Source organism: Columba livia, chromosome 3 (genome assembly GCF_036013475.1).
Source record: "Columba livia isolate bColLiv1 breed racing homer chromosome 3, bColLiv1.pat.W.v2, whole genome shotgun sequence".
Taxonomy (NCBI): domain Eukaryota; kingdom Metazoa; phylum Chordata; class Aves; order Columbiformes; family Columbidae; genus Columba; species Columba livia.
In genome coordinates this window covers 57,477,049-57,491,395 of record NC_088604.1, presented here as the reverse complement: position 1 = coordinate 57,491,395, position 14,347 = coordinate 57,477,049, and the positions used below count along the sequence as shown (strand labels likewise).

Below are 14,347 nucleotides of genomic sequence, written 5' to 3'. Positions count from 1 at the left end.
AGTGGAAGATGAAGCAAACTACAGAGCTCAGCCCAGTTCTGCATCCTGTTCAATTACCTCTGCAGGAAGCAAGTTCTCTCAAGGACTTCCAGAATATACCGAATAGCATTTTTTTTTTAACTTTAAAAACCACCAGACCAAGAGCAAAGACATTCATCAAAAAGAGGGGGTGTCTTCTCACCTCTCTATGCAAGCTGTTGTCCACATTCCTCAGCTCCTCAGGTTTTACAAGCTGATTTAGACACACAGTGCCCTGTTCTTCCAAGAGCATTTATATATTCTTTAGTTAAATTTGCTATGCTTTCATTAAATTTAAATTTGCCAAATTCTGTTGCTATTGAAACATAACTATTACGCCGTTACTAAAGAAAGTTTAAAGAAGGAGTCTGTGTGTGTATGGGCAGCAGAAGACAGAAAGTCTGCCTCCTCCAGTGTCACTGTGCCTACCTCTGAGACTGGCCAGGGGGTCTGTGAGAGTCCCTGGGTGCTGCAGAACCTCTTTTTCTGAAATGCAGCTGGATGCAGAAATGAGCATCCATGCCAGCTGATACAGACTTGGACAACCTTATCCATCAACTTTAGCATACTGGTCCTAATTGCATCTAAGACATTACCAAGTCAGTGCAGCTAGAGCATAAGTATCATTTGTGTGCTAAATACTTACCAGGATACCCTCCGACAAAGACGGGGTCGTTAGTGTCTGCTGAGGTCGAGGCCCTGTTTGGGCTGTTACTATCCACCTGCCTGTCATCCACAGTCAGCTCTAAATGGTGCTTGATCTTGTTTGCAAGAACCTTGTGCCACTGTCCATCACACAAGCTGCCTGGTGCATCGGGCTCATAGATAGCAGAGAATCGGCCTGCACCATTGTCAACGTGGAACATCACCTGAAAAGTGTGATGTGGAAGTCAGTTAGTTCTCGAAACAGTTCTACAGGTGTGGTGTGTTTTGTTTGTTTGTTTTTCTTTTGTTTATTTAAAGTCAACATGCTCTGATTGCACACACTGAAGCTCTAATTTAATACCAGGCTCTTTGTGGATTGCTGTTCCTCTAGAATCAGAGTTACGTCACTGAGACAAACACTAGTGGAAATGTGCAAAACTGTTGTACAGGTTGTCATTTTTCCATTTTATTGTCTTAGTTTTGAGGTGTTTCATCACCCCACCCCAAGGTCTTTATAGGGATAGACTACTGACTGGTTTTCCAGACTGTGACATAAAATATATAGACAAGAAACTAGTACTATTAAAGGCAAAGCCTTTCCTCAAAACTTTTAATATTCCCACTAAGTCCTGACATTGCAGTTTTAGGAAACTCAAGGGTTACAGAATCTTTTAAAATATCTTTGTAACGGTGTAAGAGCCTCTTGATGTATGAAGTGCTGCATTAAAGGAGAGCCCTGATTTAGACTGAGACTCCTTGAGACTGGTGTATTAAGCTTGCATTTAAACTACCTGTGCTTTTTAAAACCAGCCTCTATAAAGAGCCAAAAATGCTTTGCTACTCACTTTTCCGTCTACTAATTCGATGCCAAGCCCGTCCATTTTCTGGCTGCTGACTCCTAGGAGAACACCATTCATTTGTGTTGTGCGGAATTCAAATTCCACGAGCAGGTCTGTTCCCACTTTGTACGCACCAACTTGAAGAGAAAAGAGGAAGCATTATAAATTGAAAAAAAAACATTTAATACTTTATTCCTGATAATCACACAAAGCATGTTACCAGTAATGCAAGGTAACCAACTCAGCATTATTAATGCACTCCATTTTGTGTGAAATGATGTAAGTAACAGTTACAGTGGTTATGCTTAGTGTGAGACCTTGCTAGAAAGTCATATAGTCTATCCCTAGGCAAGATAACTAAAAATGATCAGTGGGAGTTTCAAGTATTGGTCTCACTTTGCCTCCAGTCAACAGGACTCAGGTGGCACTGAAAATTTTTGAAAGCAGCATCTTCTCTTTTGCTGTTCTTTGCCTATCAGCAGAATTGCTGTTCATTACCTGTTTTGGCAAAGCCTGTTCCATCGAAGTATGTTCCTTTCTGTGCAGTGACAAAGCATTTTCCAACATTGAAGCTGGAAGTTGGATTATCCAGGTCAACAGGGGATTCTGTCATTTTAAAATTTCTAATGCAGCCATCGATGCTATAGGTGACCTACAGTCAATATTAAAAAAGAAAAAAAGCGTAACTGTGCAAAGCAAGCTCAAATACTCAGAATAAAGGCCTAAAGCATGTCATCAAAAAGTACCTTTCCTCTGCTCTTCTGCTAGATTTATGGAGCTGAATAAAACTTGAATTTTACATGGCTAATCCTTAATATCTGATTGTAATTGGAATCTAATCTCAGTCATACTGAGGATGAAGTACATTTTGGGGATATGATCTGAGCTACATCTATTTGGCTTAATGGAGGGGACATAAAATAATACACTGCATAATGAAACATAGCAAATTACATCAGCAATGCAGGAATTTAATCGCCTATACTTTACATTTTTAATTGACTAGGTTATGGGTTTGCAAGTTGATGAAGATACTGGATATAGTTCTCTGGGCTGCTAGTAATTTTACTAGGGCTTTTTTTTCTTTTTCTCCCCCCCACCCCGCTTTAATATGAGCCTAATGTTGCATGGTAAGGCAGAGCTAATGCAGGTACACAGCTACTAAAATGAACAAAGGTTGTTGCCTGTGTATAGTTCTTTGTATAATACCTGTGTATAGGTCTGATGACCGGACTGACTCTGTTGGCCAGAGAGGCAGGTGGAGGAGGGGGATGTGCTGGGATGTATGGAGGCTCCACTGTGGGGTAGCAAACCACAGCTCCAGTTTGGTCTCTGCACTGAGAGCACGTTACAGAGACTCTGGGTAGATGGCATGTGCACCCTTGAGCTGGTGGTTGGTGTAAGTAAGTGAGATCCCGCCCCAGAGCTCTCCCTCCTCCCCTCCCTCCCTTTCCTCTCTGAGGTGTGCAGAAGCTGCATTTTTGGTTCTTGGCTTCAGGAAAAGGCTTTGATCTTTGACTTAGAGGCAGGAAAATTTATCCCTGATATCAGTGGGAGAGGGGAAAATGCTACACATATACTTTGAGGGAGAAAAGGAAGACATTCATACGTAATGCAGTAAGAAGGAGGAAAATGAAAATCAGCATATAAAATACAACATAGAAGTATGTAAAAATACAGAAAAGAGAAAGGCACATCTACAGAGGGAAGCCTTGAATCTGCACACTGCATCCTCTAACAATATCCTGACTACTAATTCAAAAGAATTTCCAAATAATTTCTTTCCTTGTATAATAAATCAAAGCAGAATGTACTGTGGAGTTATATAGCTTATTTACTGCAAAATACCCATGTACTAAAGGTTTCATGACAACTCGAGCACTATCCGTAAATAAATTGATTTCTGATCTGAGCAATGCTTTCTGTGAGATCCTTCATAAATAGATCTTTTTCTAAGTGAAAGTCATCACCAGACCAACAAGTTTTGTTGTCAAAAAAAGAAAAATATGCCACAGAAGAAAAAAAATCTTGCCATCATCACTGTGAGAATAAATCAGAGAAATGCCCGATTTGTAGACAAGTCAGTAACATTTTCTAACTTCAAAATTTCAGTTTCTCTATGGAAAAGGAAACCTGATTATACTTTAGCATGGAAACAGGCAATATATAACTTCTTTAGCAGAAAGGAGTGTTTCAAGTGCTTAAAATGTGACATCTGCTGAAGCCAAACAAGTAGGTATCAGTCTTCTGCACGGAATAGGGAGCTAGTCCACCTACGGTTATGTATTAGATTAGTGTCTAAAAAGCTTGATGTGTGTTCAGAAGAAAGCTCTAAGATAATACCTCCTTTCAACTTACTTTGCATCAGAGCCTTTACATAAAGCCTACAACACAACACTCTATTAATACATCATGTAGTGTATTTTACTGAGAATGATTGAAAGGCAAGCACTGTTTTTTACCTTCTGTGAATGACATCTGAAATCACAGCTTCATTTAAATCCCAAAGCATATAAGACTGTTGGGATCTGACACGACTGTTATTGCCAGACTGAGCCATTTATCTGCATGGATTCCCTCCATTACTTCTGACAAGGAGCAATAGGTAAGGATTTAGTGTTACCTGTCTCCTTAGATTAATATTTGTAAATCGCAGATTTACGTCAAAGAGCATAATTTGATAGTATTAGCAATTATATTTTGTGAGTAGTTAAGCATTGCTTTTGTTTTTCACTGCCTGAGATCTAGTTCGATAAATCCAAACAATTGCAATGCTACAGGCTCGGGGAAGAGTGGCTGGAAAGCTGCCTGGTGGAAAAGGACCTGGGGTTGTTGGTCGACAGCCGTCTGAATATGAGCCAGCAGTGTGCCCAGGTGGCCAAAAAGGCCAACAGCATCCTGGCTTGTATCAGGAATATTGTGGCCAGCAGGACTAGGGAAGTGATTGCCCACTGTACTTGGCACTGGTGAGGCCCCACCTTGAATATCCTTTGTTCAGTTTTGGGTCTCTCCTACAAGAAAGACATTGAGGTGCTGGAGAGAGTGCAGAGAAGGGCAACAAAGCTGATGAAGTGTCTGGAGCACAAGCCTTATCATGAGCAGCTGAGGGATCTGGGGCTGTTTAGCCTGGAGAAAAGAAGGCTGAGGGGAGACCTTATTGCTGTCTACAACTACCTGAAAGGAGGTTGTAGCATGAAGGGTATTGGTCTCTTCTCCCAAGTAGCAAGTGATAAGACAAGAGGAAATGTCCTCAAGTTGTACCTGGGGAGGTTTAGGTTGGATATTAGGAAAAAATTCTTAATGGAAAGGGTTGTGAAGCACTGGAATATACTGCACAGGGAAGTGGTTGAGTCACCATCCCTGGAGGTGTTTAAAAAACATGTAACCGAGGTTCTTAAAAAAATGGTTTAGTGCAGGCATTAGGTTAGCGATTAGATTCAATGATCTTGAGGGTCTCTTCCAACCAAAAATATTCTGTGATTAGTAGATTTGCCTCAATTTGGTCTTTCTGCCAATCCTAATTCTTTTAAGAAATGTGATCTTACAGGTCGGTTTTCTTCATGGAATAGAACTTTTGGATTTAGACTTCTACTTTGTACCCAGTCAATGAGTTACTATAGTAACTTGTTTAAGCAGCATCTCGGAATTTCTTTTCTGTATTTATTTTGTCCACCTAAACTGGTAGACTCTTGCCTGTCTATACGCTAGCATTTGCTATTCCATAATCATCTTATTAGAATGGTATTTACTCACATGCAGTTTCTTTGAGAATCTGGTTTGTTTCCTTGCCAGGATCTGTGCTTTTGCCTCCTCTTTACAGATTCTGTGTAACCACCTGGAATGAGCCTGGACACAGCTGCTACTGACATTCCAGTTATTTGTCCACATCTTGCTGCACGATATGTCTAATTTGTTGCTTGCTATAATTACAGTCCCTCAAGTTCTGGCTTCTGCTTTGAAAGAACTCTCCGTGTAGGGAGAAAAATTATGGAGAGAAGAGCTTTGCTCAGATTCTGATACTGGCATCACTTGGGGGGTGGGATGGCAGCAGGGAAACGAGATGACCTACATCGAGCTGTGTGAATAGACACAGTAAATGGCCCAGGTGAGGGAATACACTATTCCTAGTTAATTCTACACAGTTTAGGCCAAAATGGTATTCAGCTCTCTGTTTGCCAAGATATAAGTTCTGTGTCAGCATGGAAGCTGGGCAATTAGCCCAAAACAGTGATAAATTGATACATACACATTTGATTTGGAAACAGAAAGAGGACAACAGAATTTCTATGGCCTTACTTTAAAATATATTCTCTTCTAGTTTAGTAATAACAACACAAAACCAATTACTATAGCAAGCAGCAATACTACTGGGTACTTTGTCCAGGGTAATTTTGGCTTCTGCTGCTTCTCTTAGGAGATGCTTTCCCTGTTCATTAGCAGTTATTGGTAGATGAATTACAGCTAAGAGAAAGGACAAGTAGTATTCAGGACCTGATACTCTGACTGTGCAGTGATTCATGTTGATACAAGTATATGGATCTTTTTGCTTTTCCATAACAATAACTAACTCTGTGATTTCTAGTTCTTTTCATTAACTGGATTCTGAGTCAGATCTTTCCACTTAAAGAATATAGCATGCCTCCACTAAGATTCATTTTATCAATATTCTTGAGCAGTCTGGGGGAAAAGCAAAACAAAACTGGAAGGACACTGGTACCAATTAAGACATACTTGGGGACTGTAGGATAACTACATTAACTTGCTTACCGGACCAATTCTTCTAGTTGTGTAGTTAATGGGCAATCCTCCAACATACAGCATTCCTACAACATCCAATATATCGGCCTTTTTGGGGCTAACAGTCCTGTTTGAAATATCATCTACGATAAGATTTCCTTCTTGCTTCGTTCGAGCGACTTTTATCTAAAAAGACACACAAATGCAATACAATTACAGATAGTTTTCTGATAACTGTTTCCAGATTGTAACTGGCCTTACAGTCTGAAATACATAACACTACAGGAGAAAGCAGTAGGAGTGGTTAGCAGAAGTACTGTGGCAGCAACTACGGATAATGTTTATGGACCAAAGCTCCCATGCCATGTTTTGTGCAAACAGATGACTACCTTTTAATCAGCTGTGGGTCAGGAGGCATCATGACTGTTATTTATTAGAATTACTGAAAGGATCTGAGGTTCCTTTAAAAAGCTTGTTATTATAGGCAAGCCACAATATTGTTTTTCCTGGAATCAGATAGTGATTTTAAGTACTGGGAATAGTAAATGCTCAATGTTAATGGCACCGGTTGCAAATCTTTATTATAGAACATGTTTGCAGACAGTATTGAGTTTATGATTCTGCTTGTTTGGATGTGCCTCAGTTCATGCTAGAGTAAATATAGTACCAACTATGTGCTGTTGGTATTATGGTTTTGCTCAGACAAACGGGCTGTGAATCGCATGGAGGAAGTGCAATTGCTGGAGACTTGAGAAAATTATACCCCAACAACCGCAGGCCAATTTATTTCCAAAGATTTATATCAAAATCTCTATGAAATCAGTATAATAATGGTTCTGTATAAAAAGGAATAACACTTAAAATGCAGCATACATATTAGCAAATTTCTAAACAGAACAGTAGTTTAGTTCACCAGAGCAGCAGAGAGACAGAAACAGTATTTTTCTTTGGCTTTTCTTTAACATTGCTGCTCCTGTTTCAGTGTAGCAGCACATCAGTTGTGCCATGGGAATGACTAACACTGACAAGGGGTGGCCTGAAGGTGGGAGACTGACTTTGGTGTTTACAATGGTAAATTTGAGACGGACAGTTACACCTTGGGCAGAAGGAGGATTTGGTGAATGAGACAGAACTGGAAAGAGACACTTTTACGGAGGACCTACACAGAGCAGCAGCACAATCTGTTTCTGTAGGCGTGATGGACACGTTTCAACCTAAACCATATCAAATGGAGAAAAGTTTCTCACTAAAAGGATTATTTTAAGGAGACACCCCAACTTTCTTAAAAATAAAGACTGTGGTCTTATATTAAAGAGGTTGCCCTTTTCCTCCTCCCTAAATGGATTTCATTGTGCTTTCTGGGAATCGTGACTTTGGATTTTGTTTCCACTCTTTCCTACAAAAATTTGACCTACAAGGGTCCCTCTGTGGCAGAGTGTCAAGCTGAATGTCCAAAGAGCACAGTCTTCCATTAAAAATACAAGAATGTATGTTTCAGTTAATTCTCTTGGAATGTAGAGTAAATGGCTAAAAGAGAAAAAAAAAAAAAAGAACCACCACCAACAAAAAAAACCAAAAACCAAACAAACTTTGTTCTGTATTTATCGAGAGTCTAGCAGAAAGGGGCCCTGTTCTACTGGCAGTGTTCTTAGACATTATGGAAAACAGATAAATAATGACTACAACTTTACTTTTTTCCCTCATGAAATACCTTCGCTTAGAGCATTTGCTATCATCAAAAAGTTCATGAATAAAAACCCAGTGAAAATAAAATAAACGTGGAACAGGGTGGGAATGAAGCAGAGAAGGACTAAGGATGACTGCAAAGTGGGTTTCATAACAATCCAAGCATAGCAGAAAATCCAATCAGATTTTTTTTCTTATTTGGTAATAGAGATGAGGATGGTGACTTTCCAAATACCTGTCCAAAAATTAATGACTCTCATAACATATAACTTGAATACATGCTTACATGTATTCTTCTCTTCTGTGCCTTTATTGGTGCTGTCAAGCATGTTATCTCATGAATATACTATGTGTCTCTTGTCCTTGGCCCAGTAAATACTAAACTTCATGGCTGTGATACTATTCCTTCCCTTACCATCTGAAAGCCACAGGAATTGTATTATATATAAATGCTTCCTCTCATAAAGTCACAGAAGGGGCTGCCAAATACACCCACAAATATCATATTGATGCCCTAATTAATTGAATTAATAATGCATGGAAGAGTTACTTAAATGTTTATTTTTTTCTTTGTTCTTAGCATTATGGCTGAACAGTCACATTATTAACATAGAAACAACTGGCTTTAGTGATGTATTTTATCATCATGAGTTGATACCCACCTGATCCCTATTAGGCAGGAAGGAACATTTTCTGCAGTTCCTAACCATACATGGGACATATTCTAAATACATCTGGAAATATGTGTTTCCTGAAGGACAAATTTCAAAGATCAGCACTAACTTTTTTTGTTAGTAGAGTATGTCCTATGTGCTTAATACTGTATCTGAAAGCACAAATTTTGCAGACTACAGAAATTCCTAGTTATAAAGTTTGGCTTGTATAGACTACATTTTGCAAATATCTTAAGGCAAAACAAAGCTCTCTCTTAGCATTACAAAGAAAAATTTAGCATTAGAGACTATTATACCTTGTGCCACTGGCCATCATTTATTTTGCTGGAAATCATTGTGTTGGTGTCTCCACTCCCCAGATCATAGCTGAAGTAAGGCAGTCCATTCTTTATCTGAACTGTAGCAAAATCAGCATGGTTGATGCGGGCCATATAAAACAGCAATCCAGAATGAGCTGTTGTTCGGACTTCAAATTCAATTGTAAGTCTGAAAATCAAATGAACAGGAAAACAGAAACAAAGGAAAAGATATTCGGAGTCAGACAGTAGACAGATTTAACTGCTTTTCCTTTTTGTGTTCCTCTAACAAAACTTTACAGCTAGTGACGCATTTTACTTATCCATCAGGGTTTAAGAAAAAATAATTTGGTTATATGTGAATTGCATTTCACACATATCTGATCCCCAAGAAGAGAGTTTTCTTTAGTCCCTTTACTGTGGAAATACAAAAGTACAACCTTGGCATAGAATTTCAAGATACAGTTCTCAGCTGCAGCTGTAGTTGCTAGAAAATCCCCGCGCTTGTAAAATTCCAGCAGCGTTATCCGTCATCCACACACATAATGCGCACAAAGAGGAGCGAGCTGTAGTGACGGCTGGCAAATGTTGAGTTTCTAATGGGTTGTATTGTCTGAAGACAGGTTGCAAAACTTTTAAAGATGCAGGGAGAAGACTTTACAATCAGGATATTAAACACATATTCTGATTTCTACCCATTCAAAATGGGAGTGTGTCTGAGGACGTCTCCTGTCTTGTGAAAACCACTGACCCCCTGGACCAAATGTTGATGCCAAATTCCTCCCCTGCAGCAAAGAACCTGGGAGAAAATGATTTAGATTATCTAGATGCTAAGGTTGCACTGCGAGCACATCATTAACCTGGCCCAAGCTGAGCTGCAAAGTCAGTACCTGAAAGTAGCTGATAATATAAACATGCAAAATCATTGCATGAAAACAATCAGGCCTGGATTCTTATTTGAAAAAACAACATGCAAGGACTGTAGGATTACATATTTATTTTAATTATTTTCCTAGTTTTCTAAAATTAGCATATGTGAAAATAAGTAATACAGCATTTTATAGGTAAAAATAAGTATGAGGCTGATGGACTTGTAAACCATAAGGCAGCAAAAACGCCCAGTGGTGTGACACAGCACATTTGTTAATGATCTGTAACAGCAAAAATTAAGAAGTAACAAGTTGTAGCTTCACAAATCCATTTAAAACTGCTGTATTTTCACAAGTAGCTCTTGGAACTCCTTTGCATATCAATGTGTGTGTATACATTGTTATACTGTGGGAGGGCAATATCATTTTGCCTGTTTACTGTGCAAGCTTATTCTTAACTATAAGACAGGAGATACAGAGAAGGCAGAATTACTGAATGCCTTCTTTGTCTCTGTCTACTCTGCAGGAGGCTGTCCTGAGGAGCCCCGTACCCCTGAGGCCCCAGAGGAAGTCAGGACAACGGAAGAGTCTGCCTTAGTTGATGAGGACTGGGTTAGGGAGTAATTAAGCAATCTGGACATCCATAAATCCATGGGTCCAGATGGGATGCACCCACGGGTGCTGAGGGAGCTGGCTGAGGTAATTGCTGGACCGCTCTCCATCATCTTTGCCAAGTCTTGGGAAATGGGAGAGGTGCCTGAGGACTGGAGGAAAGCAAATGTCACTCCAGTCTTCAAAAAGGGCAAGAAGGAGGACCTGGGTAACTATAGACTGGTCAGCCTCACCTCCATCCCTGGGAAACTGATGGAACAACTTATCCTTGGTGCCATTTCAAGGCATATCAAGGATAAGAGGGTCATTGGGGCAGTCAACATGGCTTCACCAAGTGGAAGTCGTGCTTGACCAACCTCATAGCCTTTTCTGAGGACATAACCAGGTGCATAGATGATGGCAGAGCAGTGGATGTGGTCTACCTTGGTTTCAGTAAAGCATTTGACACAGTCTCCCACAGCATCCTTCCATGTCCCTTCCAATCCCTATCATTCTGTGATACTGTGAAAGGGAAAACCAGGTTTGCTTATTACAAGAAATTATCAAGTTACTGAACCAAGAAACTTTCTTCAAAAAGGCAACTTATGAACTCAGTTGCGTGACCTGGTTTCATTATTTTATTTATTTATTTATTTATTTATTTTTCTGCAAATCAATCTGGAAATTGTATACGCCCAGAGCTTTACAAAGAGGTAAACTGTTTTTTTGTGAGAGCTACTTAGGTGGGAACTTCATTGCATACATTTCATGCTTTAATGCTTTTTATGTTTGCATAATGAAATGAATTAGCCATGGAACATGATCTTTTTTAGACTATGCCCATAATTTTGGGAGATGCTTTTGAGAATATTAGGAGGGGCATTTTATCTTGACCTCATTCCATCAAAATTCATTGCTGAAATAAACACTATACCTGTTTTTCACTTTGGTGTCATCAAATGCAACTGCAATGTGGCTGTTCCTTGAAAGACCAAATTGCTTGCCACCTTCCAAAATGGCTGGTTCTGTGTCAGCAGCACAGGAATCCTGCAAAATACACAGCAATCATTCCGACTTCATATTTTGTATCTATTGTCTCAGGTGTGCACATGCTGGAAGTCTTCCAGCTGCTCAGGAGTCAGAATATTCCACCTAGTCTAGACACTGGCCCTGCAGTTTTTCAGCATGTTGATGTCTCATCACACCAGCTAAAGTTACCGAGCAGTGTGACAGGAACTTGGTGTAAAGGCAGAGCCCATTAAGCTGGCTGTAATAGCAAATAAAAGTAATATATGAACATTGCTGCTTTCATGCCACCGGTGGACATCTACAAGAGTCTTAAATGATTTTCAGGCAGCTCAGTGTACTCTTAGCTCACATAACTGAGTTTTACACAGTAGGACGCCCTCTTACAGAAATGAAGCAAGAATTAATTTTTAAAGTGATGCTTTGCTGTCAACTTGAAATCTAGTCACCTTAAAAATAATGAGTTAAAAGTAGCTTGAGATCCTGCACCTGTCAACAAATCCCCCATTTTACTTCTTTATATTGATTTACAATTGTGTTCTTTGTTTAATGTGCTGCTGTTTTCCCTGGTGCTGTTGAAGGGCCCCCACAAACAATAAGAGAAGCCAAATAACTGATGGGTGGAAGTAACAACTGTTAAACTCCCTGAGCTGCCTAATGTAGACACATTACCCAGGGAGTAAAGAAAGAAACCCCTCCCTGTCTGTTCCACTTCTATTAAAGTGGTACAACAGTGGAAGGTAAAATATCTTCTGCCCAGTGTAATTTTCTCTTTTTAATTTCACCAGGTCTTCTAATCTCTGGCCCTAAAGCTCTTGTATAGGGGTGCCTGGGGCAATGAGAGATCATGGTAATTACCAGTTCTTACTCATGTCTAGCTTTTGCCTCCCACTGAGAGTATTGTGAAGAAACGACTCAAAGGATCTAACACAACACAATATCCAGACAATACCACTGGGGAAAAAAAAAACAAACTTTGATAGCTGCAAGCTCTGTTTTTAAGCACTGTGGCTGATATCATTTTGGATTGGCGACAGTCTCTTATTTGAGCCCTGACTCAGCAGGGACCTGCAAAGCACAAGGTGCGGTGCTTTGCTGACAAAGAGCTCTTTCTGTGAAACATTTTGAAAATGTCATGAGTGACTCATCAGGCACTGAGATTTCAGCTGGAAACAGGAAATTTCTTTCCCCTTCTCACTCAGTTTTTCAGTAGTGTTGTATATTTTACTTTCACACATCACAAAAGATCTTCACAACAGTACAGACCACTTCTAAAAATTAGTTTTCCACAATGAATGAATGCTCCAGTTTGAATGTGACAGAGTAGAACACCATGCATTACAACAAGTACACATCAATGTGCAATGGAGGGAAAAAACAGGGAAAATTCAGCAGGATTAAAGTAAGTTATGAACGTGTGATAGCAGTCTTCCAGTGATCATCAAATAATAATAAAAAATAATATTCCCATAATATTGGGTATAGTTTCTAATTATTTTAAGCTTTACAAGTGCATCTAGAAGTTTAACAACTATGTTGATAATAAAACTGTGTGTATAGTACTTACAATAGCATTTGGGCTTGCTAAAATTTGAAAACAGGGACTAACTACTGGTACTTGAACAGGAAAGAATTGGAAAATACACTAACACCCACTTTTCTAGGGCAGACTTTTAGATATTACATGCTAAAGGATATATTTTTACAGTATATTCAGTCCTAGGCTGGTATATGTTAGTAAAGGGTCTGGCCCTGACACTTTAGGTGAGGGTTGGAATCATAGCAAGCGTACACCGATTATTTACTGATAAATACTGATCAATAATAACAAACATCCATTAGGCTGATGTGAAAATGTCAGTAAAAGGGAAAAAGCAAAGAGGGCACACTTAAAAACCTTACAGGTTTTATTCTCAAGCTTACTTCTGCTTTCACTTTACCCAAGGACAGCCTGCTTTACTGCCTTCACAAGTCTGTGAACTCTGCATGGCTTATCTGCCTATATCAAAATATTCCATCTGCTTTTTTCAGTAATGGCCTTAAGGTGTCCTAGATTTAAACCTATGCTACTTAATGATCTTCCATGTTACCTGAGAGCCTCAAGACTGAACTCTTCAGCTGCACATTACCTCAGTCTTGTCAGATGTCAGGCACCTGACTAGTAGGTCAAGAAGCTAAGTGTGTATCACAGTGGAAACGAAGAACTGAAAAGCCAACTGGTGGACTGTCACACATTCAGTATAGTGCTGTATTAGCTATCACAGAGAAAGTAATAGTGCTGTATTAGCTATCACAGAGAAAGTAATTAGGGGAAATCGGGAGCACTGCTGAAGCAATCCTCAAAGCTCATTGAATAGTGTTAATAAAACAATGAAATAATGCATGGAGAAACAGTAGAAGATACCGGCATGGAGTCAAACGCAGAAGTAATGCTGGCACTCTTCATTTCAGTGGCAAGCGAATCCTGAGAAGCAGTGAATAATACGAGGCAGAAGCAGCAGTTACTCAATGTTGAGAAACATTTTGGCATCTATAGCAAGCAGCAGCAGACTAGTGACCAGTGTATTTCCCAACTGTCCTACTATTAGATCTTGTCTTGCCTGTAGTAGAAGGTAGCTTTTTTTTTCATTTGGGATTAAACCCTCCCTCCCCCTTTACATGCAGATATATAATGAAGATTAAAAAGAGGTCCTAAAATAACTTACTTAGATGTCCTATCTGAAAATAATTTTTTTCTGCTTTATATTTTCTGCACATACAGTTCTTCTACACTGTGCTTCTGTATAATTAACTGTCATGAGCGCTATCTCATTATTAAACTGTAGTTACTTATTTTCTTGCAACATTCCCCAGAAAAATATTTTGAAGAACTTACTTATCAATGTAAAAACTATCCAAAATCTTGTCTTATTTAAAATACTTCCAATTCTTCAGAATACTAAAACAGTTTTATTTTTTCCAAGAGC

The 14,347-nt window shown here is 39.3% G+C and overlaps 1 protein-coding gene across 11 annotated transcripts in view; it reads right to left on the bottom strand.

Moving 5' to 3' along the window:
* The window catches only part of LAMA2 (laminin subunit alpha 2), a 356,006-nt gene that overhangs the window by 2,125 nt on the left and 339,534 nt on the right, over positions 1-14,347 (bottom strand). For 8 of the 11 annotated variants that reach the window (XM_065056885.1, XM_065056887.1, XM_065056893.1 and 5 more), the window contains 7 exons: positions 13,786-13,845; positions 11,290-11,402; positions 8,896-9,085; positions 6,270-6,425; positions 2,001-2,154; positions 1,509-1,639; positions 665-887 (listed from right to left, as the gene is read on the bottom strand). In XM_065056885.1, coding sequence (XP_064912957.1) covers positions 665-887; positions 1,509-1,639; positions 2,001-2,154; positions 6,270-6,425; positions 8,896-9,085; positions 11,290-11,402; positions 13,786-13,845 — 1,027 coding nt within the window. The remainder of the gene's footprint in view (positions 1-664; positions 888-1,508; positions 1,640-2,000; positions 2,155-6,269; positions 6,426-8,895; positions 9,086-11,289; positions 11,403-13,785; positions 13,846-14,347) is intronic. The other 3 variants (XM_065056889.1, XM_065056890.1, XM_065056891.1) reach the window with 1 other exon arrangement.